General features: G+C 35.3%; 2 protein-coding genes across 4 annotated transcripts; one reads left to right on the forward strand and one right to left on the reverse strand.

The window, feature by feature from the left end:
* The first annotated feature begins 12 nt into the window (after positions 1-12).
* On the forward strand, positions 13-3,233 carry LOC101740517 (DNA-binding protein RFXANK). The gene is made up of 5 exons (XM_004931739.5): positions 13-506; positions 614-806; positions 946-1,075; positions 2,321-2,468; positions 2,977-3,233. Exons 1-5 carry the CDS (start codon positions 275-277, stop codon positions 3,024-3,026), a joined length of 753 nt encoding a protein of 250 aa, XP_004931796.2. The 5' UTR covers positions 13-274; the 3' UTR covers positions 3,027-3,233.
* Positions 3,108-15,079, reverse strand: LOC692884 (2-hydroxyphytanoyl-CoA lyase). Of its 3 annotated transcripts, none has more exons than XM_062674225.1 (12): positions 14,876-15,079; positions 13,964-14,069; positions 13,172-13,313; positions 11,240-11,397; positions 9,609-9,755; positions 9,035-9,257; positions 8,251-8,411; positions 5,328-5,516; positions 4,751-4,936; positions 4,481-4,583; positions 3,815-3,947; positions 3,108-3,672 (listed from the first exon to the last, which is right to left on the reverse strand). In XM_062674225.1, the coding sequence occupies exons 1-12, from the start codon at positions 14,947-14,949 to the stop codon at positions 3,453-3,455; spliced, it is 1,842 nt and encodes a 613-aa protein (XP_062530209.1). In that variant the 5' UTR covers positions 14,950-15,079; the 3' UTR covers positions 3,108-3,452.
* Positions 15,080-16,632: the final 1,553 nt, after the last annotated feature.

The following is a 16,632-nucleotide window of genomic DNA, read 5'->3' on the forward strand; positions in this document are numbered from 1 at the left end:
TTTCAGTGGTATTTTTGGATGATCTCAAGAAGCCACATTCAGCGGCTTTGTTTAATTTTTTGATTTTAAACAATACACCACCGTGATTACGCATTTAAACCTGAAGAATCACTAAATTATAATACTGATAATAAAAGATTAGGCAGTTCGATGTGATTCTTTCGTATTTTGCATCGAAATGAAAGCACGTCATTGTGACATCGACTTTAGATTTCAACTAACTTGTCCACAAACTAAATAAATACTAAATACTTAGGTATTGGATAAAAATAAAATGGAAGAGGCCGTTTCTTTGAAACACGAAGGGAAGAACATCGACATTAAGCAAGAGAAACAAGATAATGTGGACAGTTTTAAATACGAATTTGATTCTGGAAGTCAAGACAGCAGCAAAAGTGGTAGTGGAGGATATCAGCGGTGGGCGCCTAATTTAAATGGTGTCCGGAAGAGTGCATTCACACCTTATAAATCGGTGCAATGCACTGCTTTAACTAACCTGCAGCGAGGTGATAACTGTGTTTAAGTTTAAAATAAATTCGTCGAGTTTTTAGTGATGTTATTGATTATTGATAACGCCGTGATACGGATAATTTTTTCAAGGACGCTTTTGTAGGTAATACGCAGGCGCGAGTTCCGGAGCTACCCCAGCCGGATTACAGCCTGCACGCGAAGGCAGGCCGTGGAGAAATCACTCGTGACGATTTGAAACTGGAGCAGTATGTCGACATCACGGATGAGCATGGTCTCACGGCGCTGCACTGGGCAGCTAGTTATGGCCAACTAAACAGCTGCCAGGACCTCGTATGGTGAATATTGACAAGTCCTTTGTTCTCTTTGTGTAGTGTTACTAGATTCATTTTATCGAAACTAGGTCAAATGAATAACTGACTGAAAATTGATGAAATCCTTCTCTTACTGTTGAAATAACTTAATGGAATAAAATAGGTGTGGTGCCAATGTTAACATGCGGGGTCCAGAAGGTGAGACTGCTCTACATCTGGCTGCAGCTGGAGGGCACCATGAGGTTGTGAAGTTTCTGTTAAATGAAGGGGCTGATGCTGACATACAAGATGATGTAAGTAGTATTATATTTTGTATTATTTCCTACTGCCTCAAGAAATGTAAAATTGGTTTATTTTAAATATTTGCTAATGTCAGAATTATACACGTTAATAATTGAGATAGTCCACATGAACAATCCTCTCATCCTGTACAACATAATGACCACATAAATGAGGATCAAATGTAGTATGTTAAGATCGTCTTTCAACTACTCTGAGTAACTGAGAAATTTAATAAAAAAAATTGATTTTGAATATTATAATGGTCTACAGCAAGGATGTGCAACATGCAGCCTGTGGGCCGCTTGTGCCCGACCATGCATTTCTAAAATTGAATTTATTTTATCAACTTTCTCCCATCAATATATTATTAGAAAATTATTTATAATAAAATGATAGTAAAGTAAAGAAAATGATGTCTCTGTTTGGAAGTACCAATGTTTGCGAACAATTATTTTCAACCATGAAATGAATCAAAAAGGCCCCCAATCAAGACAGAGTGATGGACGATTAGAAAGCTGTGTAAGTGTAGCTACCTCATCCATTCTGGCTGATATTGATCAGCTTGTATCGAAAAAACAGTCAAATTTCCCAATAAAAATTCCAAGTAAATTCCTGTTTCTATTCTTTTTTTGTTTGTTTTCATCTTGCATTAAATTTCGTTTAAGAAACCTTTCCTTTTTTTGTTGTTTTATATTTTTTTATTCTAATATTTATTATAAATAAAGTTTCGTAAATTATTAATAGAATTAATGTGCGTGCTGACAAAAAAAAAAAAAATTTACATTGGCCCATTGATTAAGAAGGTTGCTCACTTCTGGTCTACAGTAATGTAAACTTCTGAGACCAGTTTGTACAAAGGTTGAAGACTTCCAACCTTGGCTCATCCCTTGATCAAACCATAATTTTTTGTTATGGTTATAAAATAAATTGTATACATGGTTCAAAAGTGAGTTGGGTTTATAGTTCTTAAATTTCAATAGCTAGTGTAAAAAAGTATTACATGTTTTGCTGAGATGACTATAACCTGTGTGAGCAGCTAAGAATGAATTATATTTATATAAGAAAATGAAAGGAATTTATTATGAAATAATATATATCATGTTTATAAATTATAATTCACCATTTTATACACTTTGGTATTACAAGCAAGTAAGAATAAATCATGTTCTACACCACAAATAGGCCACATAGCTTCATCAATTTAAATCTGTTGCCATTGATTTTGGTTTCTGTCATGAATAATTACTTTGTTACAGTCTGGTAGTACTGCATTAATGTATGCAGCTGCAGCTGATTTTCCTTATACTTGTAATGAGCTCCTTATCAGAGGAGCAGATCTCACTTTAACCAATGATTATGATCAAGATGCTTACACTTTGACAACTACTAATAATTGCAAACTGGGTAAGTTATACTAAAATTGTAATAATCAGATGTCTATGTCTTGTTGTAGTTGGAATTAATTATTGTACTTACATGGTCTATGGATCTGGTTTGTGTGTCATAATTATTAGTCACCATATCAGTTCACATTATCATTATCAATTATCACCACATCAGTTTTTAGCACTAATGTTTTGAGAATGTTCAAACTAACTTTACTACTGATGCTAGGGAATCTTGTGAGCCAGCACAAGTAGATACCACCACCACCCTGTATATTTCTGCCACAAAGCAGTAAATCATTCTGGTTTGTACCAATGTACTTGTACTTTGTACAATAGACCGAGACTTGGAACTTATGTTTCAAAGGTGGGTGGCGGCATTTAGTTTTTGTCTATTAGGTCCTGTAATCATTCAACATCAAGAGTTTGTTAAATTTTTTGTTTTTTAAACAAAAAAATAAATCTTATTTAATAAGTGAATGTGATTAATTTATATTTGAAATAAAGCAAAGTTTTTTTTCTTTCAGCACAAACTGTGATAGAAAACTTCTTGATTGGCTGTCTCAGCAAGATGTGAACACAGACTCATATTAAGTTGCTTTCGACAACCGACACAATAGGATTCATTTGCCTCCAAGAGTTAAGTGAAATACAGGGATTTAGTTTATAAAACATACAAATTATGTATTTAATATATTTTTAAGTTCATTATAATAATTATACAACAACAATACAATGTGACCACAATAACTAAATGTAATTTGATTAAAGATTATCAAATGAATTGGTTATTATTTGTCCTCTTATACACTAATAGCATAAAATTACTTTCTCAAATAAAACTACAAAAATATTTAATATAAAAAAAAAAGAATCTGCCTTGTACAACAAAAATAAAGAAACTGATGCAATACAACCTAAATTAGGAAGTACAGTTTCAACAACATTAAATGCGACAAAAAACCCTGTACCAAAGCATTTAATCTAAATATAATTTTTTCTTTTAAAGTTTGGATTCTGTAAGCCAGTTGAACGTTTGGGGTTTCCTATTAGCCTGTGGGTCAATCAAGATGTTGATGATACTCGGTTTATCAGTAACAGCTGTGGCCGTTTTAATTGCTTCTTTAATGTCCTCGACTGTCCGACAAAGATGACCAGTCTCGCCGAATAGTTCCATCATCTTTTCGTATCGTACTTCACCACTGAGAGCCGTGGGTGGTGTACTGAAAAAATTAATACATGTAACTAAACACAGGTCATCAACTTTAAATAATAAGGGGATACGATTTATTGTCAAACTAATTGAAAATACTCAATTTAATTAGTTCTCAGAATTTAAAGCAAAAAATATAAAATTAAACATACCACTGAGTAACATCGCCGCCAGATTGAATATCTGCCATTACTTCTTTATCAAACCCATTGTAAATTCCATTATTGTTTACTATGATTATAATTACAGGTAACTTGTACCGGAACATTGTCTCTATTTCCATGCCTGAAGAAATTAGAATGTTTTATGAGATCGGCGTAGTTTATTTTTAAGTTGAATTGCAATTTTCCTCAATCACTAGCTTGCTCTTAAAACACTGACTTTAAGAATATAAACAGGACTAAGCTGTAATAGATAAAATAGATGTACTAACTACAACCTTACAGAAAACTTGATGTCAATAATTGATACACTTTTTTCCTACATATATGCCAGTAGCCTTTAGGGCTTTTCTGGCTTCACCCTTCTGGCTAGGTGGGCAAGCTCACAGGGATCTAAGAAAGAAGAACTGTTGAGAAATTTAGTGAGCATGTTGTGCCACTTTCTCAAAGAATTTTTGGGAGGTAATGTGAATAAAATATGTGTTGAACGACTTGTTCGCATTTGAAAATAACAAATTTTAGAGTTGTAAAACTTAGCATTGGGGTTGTTGGATACCACAAAGGATTTTTAATTGCACACCCTCCTAAAATCACCGAGCAAACAAGGAGTAAATTATATCGCTCGTAATGCTACTACATATTAGGGAACCAACCAACCTGAGAAGCCAAAAGCAGAGTCTCCTTCAACACAAATGACACGTTTACCAGGTGCATAGTCTCGGCACCACATTGCTGCTGCAATAGCGAAGCCAGGTCCTACCTATACACAAAACGAAAATTTTGATAACGAGAGATTGTGATTACACAATTCACTTTGGACATATACATACTTACAGGTTTTATGGTAATTTAGGAATATGTACTTTCATATTTGAAAGTTTAATGCAAATTAAAATTTTCCTAGTCTATTCCTCAACAAAAACTCACCCCCATAGTGCCAAATGTACCAGCATCTAGCCTGTGTCTCGGATGATTGTTGAGCAATAAACCTCGGCCAATATCCATGGTATTCGCTCCTTCGCTGACAATGATTGAATCTTTTGGAATGCCTTGTTGAACTGTTTTGAAAACAGTGTAGTAGTTCAGTGGTACTGCAGTGCTGCTTGCTTGAGCCTATTAAAATTCAAATTTTGTAAAGCATAACAATAACAATCTAGTATGGTTCCCAATTTTCTATTATATATATATATATATATATATATATATATATATATAATGCTTCCTAAATTTACAAAGAAAATGTCGACAACACTGGTTAGTAACGCAATAATATATTGACATATCTTTAGTTCCGAATTCGAATAGTTTCGAATCATTCAAATATTGGTTTCACTCAGCTATCAAAAAAATTAAAGGAGTCATGAAAATTATTCGAATTGACGGAAATACTATAAAGGCAATAAAAAATAACGAGATTATACCGAAAGGTAGTTTTAATTCAGCATAAATTTTATTACCTATTTAGGAATTGTATGACAAAGATAAAATATAAATTTTAACATACCTCTACAAATTCGGTGTTTGCTTTTTGTTTCTGTTTCAGTCCCTGCCACCAACTGTTGTTTTGAGGTTGCAATGAGAACTTCCTTTCGGACAACCTTTTTACAAGAGCTTCTGTAAAAGGTCTAATGTCTGAGTGTACTGCTAATTCTGATTTCTTGCTGTTGTGAAATTCTTCAGGAGATATTTCGACCTGTGTAAGCAAATATTTTTTTATCATGCCTAATTACAGAGAAAGGATATCACAATGAAATAAAATAATATTAATTTTAATCTTAGTGTTTATCTAATGTCAGTGGAATTTCACCACTTCGATAAAGCGGCACGACACGAGAACCCTCTCATCGTGGCCGCCGGTAACTACATTCCCGATCCTGCGGACAGAATGGAAAGCAGTCGACGTCGCCCAAAACACGTCATCTCGGATCCTCCCGATCCACTAACGGTGCTTTTAGGTACTTCAAGCACCGGTCACCGTTCTCGTCGAACCCGTCGCTTGCGACGAAGGGCTCGACGAGTAAATTAACTCTCAGACACAGCCCACTGAGTTTCTCGCCGGATCTTCTCAGTGGGTCGCGTTTCCGATCCGGTGGTAGATTCTGCGAAGCACGGCTCTTGCTAGGGTTCGTGTTAGCAACATCGTCAGGTTTGAGCCCCGTGAGCTCACTTACTAAAGTTAGGGTTACGCTGACATAGCCGGTAGGGCTATCAGCTTAGGTAGGAAAAAAAAAAGGAATTTCAGTTTATTTGTCAATAAAAGCCTTAATACATTGTTGGGAGACAACATCAACTGTATTACGAGGGCTGCACTAAAAGTATCGGGAATGGAATATTTCCACTGTTCCTGTCATATTAAAATCTTTTTAATTGAAAACTCCTTGGTTTTAAAAATCGAATACCATTTATTTATTTAAAAAAAGATTCTCGGTCTTGTCAAACTTGTTTAGTCGTTGAGAAAATGGAATTGACTCGAGAAAATTCAAGAGCGATGATTTATTATGACTTTCGAAGTGGTTTAACACAAAAACAGTGTGTTGACCGGATGATTTCTGCATTTGGTGATGAAGCCCCATCCAAAACCACAATTTATCGCTGGTTTGCTGAGTTTCAACGTGGACGTGTCAAGCTCAGTGATGATACCGTCAAGGTCGTCCAAAAACTGCAGTCACCCAAGAAAAGGTTGATGCTGTGCGTAAGCTGATTGAGGAAGATCGACATGTGACATACCGCGAAATTCAGGCAACTTTAGACATTGGCATGAGTCAAATACAAATAATCTTTCATGAACAATTAGGTGTAAAAAAGTTGTTTTCCCGATGGATACCGCATTCGCTCTGTGAAGAGCAAAAAGCGGCTCGCGTTACTTGGTGCGTCAGAACTCTCGAAAGATTCCACGCAGGATCCTCAAATGCTGTATACAACATTGTATCAGGTGACGAATCCTGGATATACGCGTACGAACCCGAAACAAAAAACCAGTCACGAGTTTGGGTGTTCGAAAATGAGTTAAAGCCAACAAAAATTGTTCGTTCACGGAGCGTTGCAAAAAAAAATAGTAGCCACGTTTGTTTCCAAAACCGGCCATGTTACGACTATTCCTCTTGAGGGACAAAGAACGGTTAATGCAGAATGGTATGCTAGCATTTGTTTGCCACAGGTCGTTTCTGAACTCCGTAAAGAGAACTGCAACCGCCGCATCATCCTCCATCACGACAATGCGAGTTCTCACACCGCGCACAGAACAAAAGAGTTTTTAGAGCAAGAAAACATAGAATTATTAGACCATCCGCCGTACAGCCCCGACCTAAGCCCTAATGATTTCTATACTTTCCCTAAAATAAAGAATAAATTGCAAGGACAGAGATTTTCATCACTTGAAGCTGTGGACGCCTACAAAACGGCCATTTTGGAGACCCCAACTTCCGAATGGAATGGTTGCTTCAATGATTGGTTCCATCGTATGGAAAAATGTGTCAAAATTCGCGGAGAATACTTCGAAAAGCAATAAATACAGTTTTAAATAGTAATGTTGTGTCACTTCGTTAATTCCCGAAATTTTCAGTGCCGCTTATGTATTGCAGACAGCCGTGGTACGAGAGGACGTAGGAACGTAGATTTACCACGACCTTAACGCTGATTCAGCGAAGCACTACTATTGCTAGGGCTAGTGTTAGCAAATTGCCCAGTCTAAGTCCGTCAGCTCGCCTACATATTCGGTGAAGTTAGATAACCGCTCGAGTTAACTAACATAGGCAAGCAAAAATAAAATTCCATTGGGATAGTGGAAATCCGGCACTTTAACTACAACGAGATGCTTTTTGGTCAAAAGATAGCCCGAGAAAGGCTAGATAAGAATATACCATAGGAAACGACAACGGGAAGTTCTTCCACGAAACGGGTTTTATCATTCGATTGACCGACAGTCCGAAGGTTGCAGTTATACTCTATTCCAATTACAAAATCCCTTTTGACACTTCTTAAAACGTAACTCTACCTTTCGCATAATTTGAAATAATAATAATTTTTTGTTCACGGTCGTAAACATCATTTGAAAAATACACAATCAATCTAAATGATTATACAATTAATTCACACACACAATAACATAATATGTCTCATGGGACTTCGTAATTGGGTTAGAGTATAGGAATCGGAAACTAATACAGGTTTTATTGTCGAACAGAACAATACGCCAATCACAAGGCATGACGTCATGTGATTCATCGTTGGGCATTAGTTGATATGCTTTGCTTGTCGTTAATGTTACCCTCAAATGACGTCAGACGTAATCAAAGCTACCCCGTTTTATCTGCCTATATGTGATGTAACAAGTCTAATTCATGTTATGGCGATACCCTCACTAATTGGAAACCATTTCATTATATACGTTACGTACATACGTGAAATCAAAACCACTTGTTATGGACCTGAATAATTTTAACGTCGGGCGCATATCTCGGCGGTTGTCCAAAGTGCAGCATCCAATTCATTCTAGCCCCAAGAAGTAGTATGACATCAGCTTTCAGTAGAGCTTGTGTACGCGCAGTTGATACACAGTACTCAGATTCGTCAGCTACCACTCCTTTACCTATTTTGGAAAATCAATGATTTATTGTACCAGTATAACCCCATCAACTCTATCGAAAACATCAAATAAATTTTATAAATATCAAATTTCATTTTATAAACATCAATTTTAATTTTGTAAATATCAAATTCAGTTTTGTAGATATTCTAGAAATAATACATGACTGGAAGACATTAAATTGACATGTATTTTCTGCATCTTCTTTTTTGTTTTTATTTTTGTTAATTTTAAAAGATAATAAAAAAAAAATCTAAGTTTGGAAGAGAAATTGAATTTGATGTTTGTAAGAATGAATTTGAAGATTATAAAATTGAATTTAAAATTCAAAACCTATATTATATTATAGCTTAAGTGTTGTGTATTAAATTGTAAAGTTTTATCAAAACCCAACAGGTAAAAACACACATAAGCACATATACATTTTAAAATAATTATCATTTCCCAAGATGCAATCTAAATCGAATACAGTTGAAAAACACTTTCAACATAGTCATTATAAATTCTTCATGAAAAAATTGAATGTGTTCGTTTCTAACCGGAAATCGTTCGATCTTAATAAACGTTTATTTATTTATTTGATAATTATTTTTGGCAATTTGATGTTTTTAATCAATTTTACTAACCCATTGGTGTGGGCAAGAAAGGTAATTTTGTGTTTTCCACTAGTTTTCGTATCGCCTCTTCGGCCTTGCCGTATGCGGCGCCTTTGCCCACTATGATCAGGGGTCTTTCTGCTTTGGAAAGTAATTCTGCCGCTTGATCTACTAACGCTGGATCGGGATGAGCCAGTTTAACCGTGTCTGCGCTGTAGTAGTCTAGTGGTACTTTGCCTTCGTCCACTTCTGCCTGAAACAATATAATTGTTACAATTAAAGGCAAATTTCAGTAAGTTTTAGCTTAGAAAATGATTTTGTTTATTAAATTTTAATCATGTTAAATATGATTATTATGGAATATTATAAATGCGGCAACGAGTTTGATTATCTGTTACGACTACTCAATCATCAACTTTTCATATATATAGGACATACATACTCATGCCTACAGAAAAGGATATTATAAATTGATTTCCATCTAGAAAAAAAAAACACTAGACCCTACTCTCTAGGGATGCCTTTTTTCTGTAATACATTAATATGAGGCCGCGTCTAAAAGCTAGTTTCTAATAGAAATACATATTTAAATTCGAACATTTACCATTAACAGAGTACCGGGCATGTCCAAATATGATACTCCGGGACGGCCGGCTAATGCAAGTCGCACAGCTTTCTCCACGTGTTGGGGGATCAGACGGGGGGAGGGCGGCCGGGCTGCATACTTGCAGTACATGCGACTAGAATCCACCTGTTCACAAAAAATAGAGTTCATTAATCAACTAGTAAAACCCCAGGCAAGATGTTGCATTTTATCTCACTCTTATTAAATACTAGATGTACCCACGTACTAGTTGTACTCGTCCGCTTCGCTGGGCATTTAAAATTAACATTATTATTTCTCAACCCCACATCATTAACGCCCCCGCAACTGGTTAAGGGAGTCCAACACTCATATAAATATTAGCCTATCCATTAAGTACGTGTATTTTCTACATGGATACCAAGTTCCAAGTTAATCAGATGCATGGTCCAGTAGTTATAAGGGATCATCCGTAAAAACCATTGTACATTTATATATGATTAGTATAGATGTACTATGTAATCATGGATTATTTATTGCAAATAGGCAGGGCGGTGGTACCCGCCCGCGCGGACTCACAAGAGGTCCTACCACCAGTAGATTTTACCTAGGCTGTAGTGAGTCAAGAATTAGTGCCATATAATAATATAATATATAAGTTAGGGAAACCGTCACAACGATCTATGGCAATTGTGGCAAATTTCAATTCGATCGGATAAATTACACGCTTGATGTATTATTATTTTTTTATTGCCCTTGTAGGCAGACGAGCATACGGCCCACCTGATGGTGAGTGGTTACCGTCGCCCATGGACTTCAGCAATGCCAGGGGCAGAGCCAAGCCGCTGCCTACCGTTTAATATCGACATCAAATAAACATTTGTCTTTTTAGACAATAATACGCGAGGAAAAAGTTTAGTAATAATTCTTTATAAGCACAGAGTGCGAATAGAGGAGTGAAATTGTAATAGTTTTGGTATAATGGAACAACCGTCATACAATTCAATTGAGACTTGGACCTTATGTCACAAGGTGGGTGGGTAATGGCCTTCAGTTTGGGTGAGCAACATCCCACTAATGGCGCGAGGTCGTTCACCCATCTTTGAAATAAAAATATTACTAAACAAATGTTTAAAATGTAACCTTAATAAGGATTTCGACCCCTGTAAAGCAACTATTGACTAATTATCGGGGATCTTATCTTAAATATAATCTTCAAAGGTTAATAGTAACTTATGTTGTTATTTATCTTATCTTCTGTGACTTTATAGCAATAAACCGATTACACAAATCTAAAAAAATGTTAATAAAATATTGAACTTTGATCAGGCTTGTAAAAATGGTCTTTTTCAGTATTTAAAAGAAAACAAGTTTATTAATATGTACATAAAATTACAATGAGAATTAAACCCAAACAAGGCAGCACCGTGGGAACTCGTCCCTAGTATCAAACTACTTCAACAAAAAACGCAGTTTGAGGTCACCAAAATACCACAATTTTATATTAGAAATCTGTATAATAAAATAATGTATTACATATAGATGATCTAGTGATGGCTTCAGCCTTAATGGATTGGCAATTAATGGCACAATAAAATATGCTAATGTAAAAGCCAGCATTTGTGCCTAATCATAAACTTTATGTCTCATACCTGAGGCCATTCCTGGAAGCCACCAATAGCTTCATGATCTTCAGGACACGAGCCAGCTATAACAACCAATGGCCAACAGTTTACTTGAGCATTGGCCATTCCCCCGATGCAGTGAAGTAGTCCCGGCCCTGATACCACTAAACAAACACCTGGCTTACCTAAAAAAAAGGAAACATTCCTATTACACTAACAGGTTCATTAAAATCAAATAATTTTTAATTCGCATATTTAGATCTTTATAAGCACTTTCAAGCCATCATTACTCTGCCATTGATTTGCAATGCAGTTTCACCACTGAAAAGAAAAGTCATGCAATTTAGGTAACAGACAACATTTTAAATTATACATTTTTAAATAACTAATAAACTTAGCATGGATAACTTTTTTTTTTTTATGATTGAAAGATTACTGGTAGCCCGGAGGCCTTTCCAGTTTCACCAGGACATGTGGGCGAGCAAAGGCTCAGCCAGGAGGGGTGGGATTTGCTAACAATTGCCCGAGCGCCTCCGAAGGAGACCCAACAACTCAAGAGCAATTACTTCGCGAATGAATCTACTACCGGATGGGAATCGCGACCCACTGAGAAGACCCGGCGAGAAACTCAGCGGGCTGATGCATGGGTTAGGACATGGAGAACTACAACCATGTTTCCATTACTGGACACAGTATAAATATCCATTTAGTAAAGTTGTGTTTTTAACTTTAGTTTTATGAATTTTTTATTAGTTTAATTTTAAGCCCAGTTAAGTTGAAACTTTTATAATGTCTCAAAATGGGCCGTTTGTATCTATGGACTCCTGTAACCACTTTATTCCAGGTAGGCCAAAAGCTTGTCAACCTATCCACAAAAAAATAGGTGGAAGAGCTCACAGCCCACCTGGTATTAAGTGGTTACTGGAGCCCATAGACATCTACAACGTAAACGCGCCACCCACCTCGAGATATAAGTTTTAAGCTCTCAGTATAGTTACAACGGCTACCCCACCCTTCGAACCGAAACGCATTACTGCTTCACGGCGGAAATAGGCGGGGTGGTGGTATCTACCCGTGCGGACTCCCAAGAGGTCCTACCACCAGTGATTACGCAAATTATAATTTTGCGGGTTTGATTTTTATTACACGATGTTATTCCTTCACCGTGGAAGTCAATCGTGAACATTTGTTGAGTACGTATTTCATTAGAAAAATTGGTACCCGCCTGCGGGATTCGAACACCGGTGCATCGCTACACACGAATGCACCGGACGTCTTATCCTTTAGGCCACGACGACTTCACATTTGTTGAGTACGTATTTCATTAGAAAAAATTAGTACCCGCCTGCGGGATTCGAACACCGGTGCATCGCTACACACGAATGCACCGGACGCCTTATCCTTTAGGCCATGACGACTTCATACTTGTTTTGTACTCAAATATTTCTTCATCTTTAAAAACATGTTATCATTATGTGTGAAATTAAATACATATGTACATAATATTGTATGCAAATTCTTTTTTGTTTTGTTGTGAAAAGTGTAAAATCAACATGGTTTATACTCTTAGAGTAAGATACAATTTACCTTTATTACATTTCTTTGTTTTACATTCTAGTTGGGTTTAATTTCCTTAGTAAATATAGCAAATTATATTATCAGTATTTTATAAAGCATTTATTGGTAGAGTAATAAATACATTTGGGTATAATTGTTAATTTAACAAACATGGTAAGAACATTTATCATATTTCTATCTAATTCTGACAGCCTCAACAGAATCTTTAATTTCTCTAGAGAAGTTTAGTTAGACCATTCACGGTTTGGCTTATTATTTATACCATATAAATAACGTGTACAGCGTAGTGTAAATATTGTATACCATATTTGTTTTTTTATTCATAAAAGTATACCGATTTATGATGTCAGATTATTAGTGATTATTTGATGTTGCACTAACCTGTTAGATAGCCTGTAGCTTGCGCAGCATAGCAGGCAGCTTGTTCATTGCGCATACCAATATACTTTAGACCAGCTGATTGGAAAGCCATTGCTGTTTCAATGACTGGTATCCCAACTATCCCAAATACATATTCAACACCCTGTGGAAAGTATTACCATCTTTTTTTAAATATTTTCGTTCTTTGATTATAATTCTGTATAATGAGATTTATAAACTAGTTAGATATATCTTAGATTTATATATTATATAGTAACCATTGAAGCCCAAAATTAGTCATTATGTTTATAGTGATATTTAGGATTTATGATTACGTTAAGCGTGAATAAATTGAGTGAGTGAATAAGTTTGGACCCTAATTAATTAGTCTTGATGATTTCTAACTTTCTTGAAATGCTGATTTGTTTAGTTTCCCTATTAGATAGGGGCCTTTAATGTCCTTTTTGCCCTCTTAGGTATTTCTCTTTGTATTATTTGTTTGAAGATTAACGTTTGAATAAAAATTAATAATTAATGTGAAATGTGTTTTGAAAGGTATGTGTAATTAATATATAATGACCAATCAATCATGATAATTCTGAGAATCTTCAATAATGTGAATAACGTAGGTATGTATTCGAAATTAAAATGGTCCCTATTTGATCTGCATAGTTTTTAACACTTGAAAATAATATCTAATTTGTGATGTTTCCAATTAAGAAAAAAATAAGAAGGCACCTATATGAGTGGGTTTAATGTTTATGCCAAAAGTATGAATACATATATTAAACCAAATAACAATTGCTTACATACCTGTTTCTTCAAACTTTCAGCTAAGATTGTATTTCCGTCGATACCCATGCTGCCGTTTAATTTTTGAGATACGCAAAATGATCTTCGAAATACCAATTGGCTTAATCTGCCAAGTAACATTATCACTTAAAAAGTATCGTCGTTGATCTCAAGTAAACACTGAGACGTTTATTAGTCACAATGGTAAAATATCTGAAGTGGGGAGAAGCGATCAAAGGTCGAAAAACAGACCGCGATGCTCTAAGGTGACTATTACAAAATAAACAAAATAAAATAACTTTAACTTACTTGCATGTGAACACGATATAAAATGGCTTAGCATATCGCGTTTTTATCCTTATCTTAGAACAATATGTAATGTTCCATGCAAAATCATTGTATTATCGCTATGAACTTTGTATTTTGCGCGTCTTTTGGTTTCCTTTCTTTTAATTTTTTTTAATGGATTTTATGACCTGGTAACTAAGACCGTTAGGACAAGTCTTATTTTAATTTTTATGAAAACTTTTTTTATATGAAAAATGATATAATGAAATGAAGTAGATTAATATGAAACATGGCATGAATTGAAAACGAAATAAAATGAAATGAGAGGAAATGAGATGAGATGAGACGAGACGAGACGAGATGAGATAAAATATAATCTCAGTGAAATGATGATCATGCGACGAAGGGCTCAACAAGTAAATTAACCCTCAGTTACAGCCCACTGAGTTTCTCGGCGGATCCTCTCAGTGGGTCGCATTTCCCATCCGGTAGTAGATTCTGCGAAGCACGGCTCTTGCTAGGGTTCGTGTTAGCAACTTCGTCAGGTTTGAGCCCCGTGAGCTCAACTATTAGTTAGGGTAACGCTGAAATAGCCTCTCAAGGCTCTCAGCTAGGTAAGATTTAAAAAAAAAGGTGGTCATTTACCGAGATTTTTTCAGTGGACTTTTTAGAGAATCCCGAGAAGTTACGTTCAGCGACTTTGTTTCATTTTCCCACATTTGTGCACTTTCACAGATACTAAACAGTTAAAAAACCACCGTTATTACACATTTAAACCTGAAGAAACACTAAATTGACAAAATAAAACAAATCACACAACTTCACTTCGCGCATTCCCGCCAAAATTTTCCTAAAATTGAAAAATTGATATTTTTTGATGGCCTGGTAATCAGACCTTTAAGCCAAGTTTTATTTCTTAATTCATTAATTATATGAAAAATGATAATTATGAAGCGAAAAAATATGAATTTGAGTTTATACTAAAAATGTCTATTTTTTGTTAATTTCTTTAATGAAAATACGCGCAATGCTATTTATGTACCTACCTTATAAATTAGATCAATAAATAATTGTAGAATTAATGAGAGAATGATACCAACCAAGTACATGGATATGACATGTTTTTCTTCAAACGATGTTTACAGAGTGGTAGGAAAATTTATCTTAATGCAATTATTCTATTGTAAACACTAAAAACAGTAAATAGTCAATTAACGATACTTTTTATCGTTAATTAACGATATATTTTATTTTGGAATTTAATAGAGTAAGATTCATCAAGAGGAATAGAATGGCTATGTCCGTATACTGTAAAGGTATTTAATTTGTTTTATATTATTAATTTCGTAGATTAGAGTTTCTGACAATATTAATTTCTTGGGTTTCTTATTCTCAAAATTTCCTAAAAAAAATTATTAGCCATTTGAAAAATTACTTGTCTATATGGGGCCACGTAGCGTGGGTAGGCCTCCCACAAGGTGGACCGACGACCTATTGAGGTTCGCGGGGATCCGCTGGATGCAGGCAGCGCAGGACCGGTCTTTGTGGCGAGGCTTGGGGGAGGCCTATGCCCAGCAGTGGACGTTCATGGGCTGATAGAATAGAATAGAATAGAAAAAAATATGGGGCCACTGTTCTAAACAAACACAAGTAATACGGCTGTGGCTATATAGTTTACTCAATGAAGCGTTGAGATCATAAAACCACATTACGTCAGAGAAACAACGTTTAATTCGATGGAAATTATCTAAACAAGGTTTTTTGTGCTCTTTGCGGTTTTTGTTTCATATTGCACTGGTATCGTCTTTTTACTTCCTCACAAGGCATATGACTGGAAGAGAGTTGCTAAAAATAGACAACAATGGAAGATGTTAGAGGAGGCACATTGAGCTGAGAGACTCTGTAAAGTATACCAACAATTAAACGTTCTAAAAGTTCAAGATAAATGGCTCATTGATTGAAGGCATATGAACAAGCTTTTTCAATTTTGCCTTCACGAAGACTGCGTACGATATGGTGTGAATGTTTATTCCAAAAAAAAATAATGGAAAATAATATTTTTTAAGGCTCAATGGAACTGAGTCTTTTGTTGTATAAATATTGGTTTCCAAGTCAGAGTTTTAATGCCTATCTCGAAACACAAATTTGCTACAAGAACAAAGTAAATAATTGTTTACTTTATTTTCAAGTTTAATATCTACTACGGAACCCTTCTTAGTGCTTTGTCGGATTCAGTTTTCTCAGTATTTTATTACTGACCTGTTTTCTTTAACCATTAGCTATTTTGTTTTTTTTATAGTGTCGGAAACGTTGCACTTGGATCATAAAATTAAAGTATCTATAATCAATAATTAAGAAAAACGGACCCTTTCCAAAGGTCTACATTAAATACGACTATAAAA

This window comes from Bombyx mori, chromosome 3 (genome assembly GCF_030269925.1).
Source record: "Bombyx mori chromosome 3, ASM3026992v2".
NCBI classification, from domain to species: Eukaryota; Metazoa; Arthropoda; class Insecta; order Lepidoptera; family Bombycidae; genus Bombyx; species Bombyx mori.

Bases quoted from the DNA above. Each gene is read 5' to 3' on its own strand.
- LOC101740517 (XM_004931739.5), top strand. From the start codon at position 275: ATGGAAGAGGCCGTTTCTTTGAAACACGAAGGGAAGAACATCGACATT. The intron at 1,076-2,320 runs GTAAGTAGTATT...ACTTTGTTACAG, and splicing joins ATGCTGACATACAAGATGAT to TCTGGTAGTACTGCATTAAT. The intron at 2,469-2,976 runs GTAAGTTATACT...TTTTTCTTTCAG, and splicing joins TACTAATAATTGCAAACTGG to CACAAACTGTGATAGAAAAC.
- LOC692884 (XM_062674225.1), bottom strand. From the start codon at position 14,949: ATGTGGGAAAATGAAACAAAGTCGCTGAACGTAACTTCTCGGGATTCT. The intron at 14,070-14,875 runs GTAAATGACCAC...GTTACTTGGCAG, and splicing joins AGTCCACTGAAAAAATCTCG to ATTAAGCCAATTGGTATTTC. The intron at 4,937-5,327 runs GTATGTTAAAAT...GAATTTTAATAG, and splicing joins CAAACACCGAATTTGTAGAG to GCTCAAGCAAGCAGCACTGC.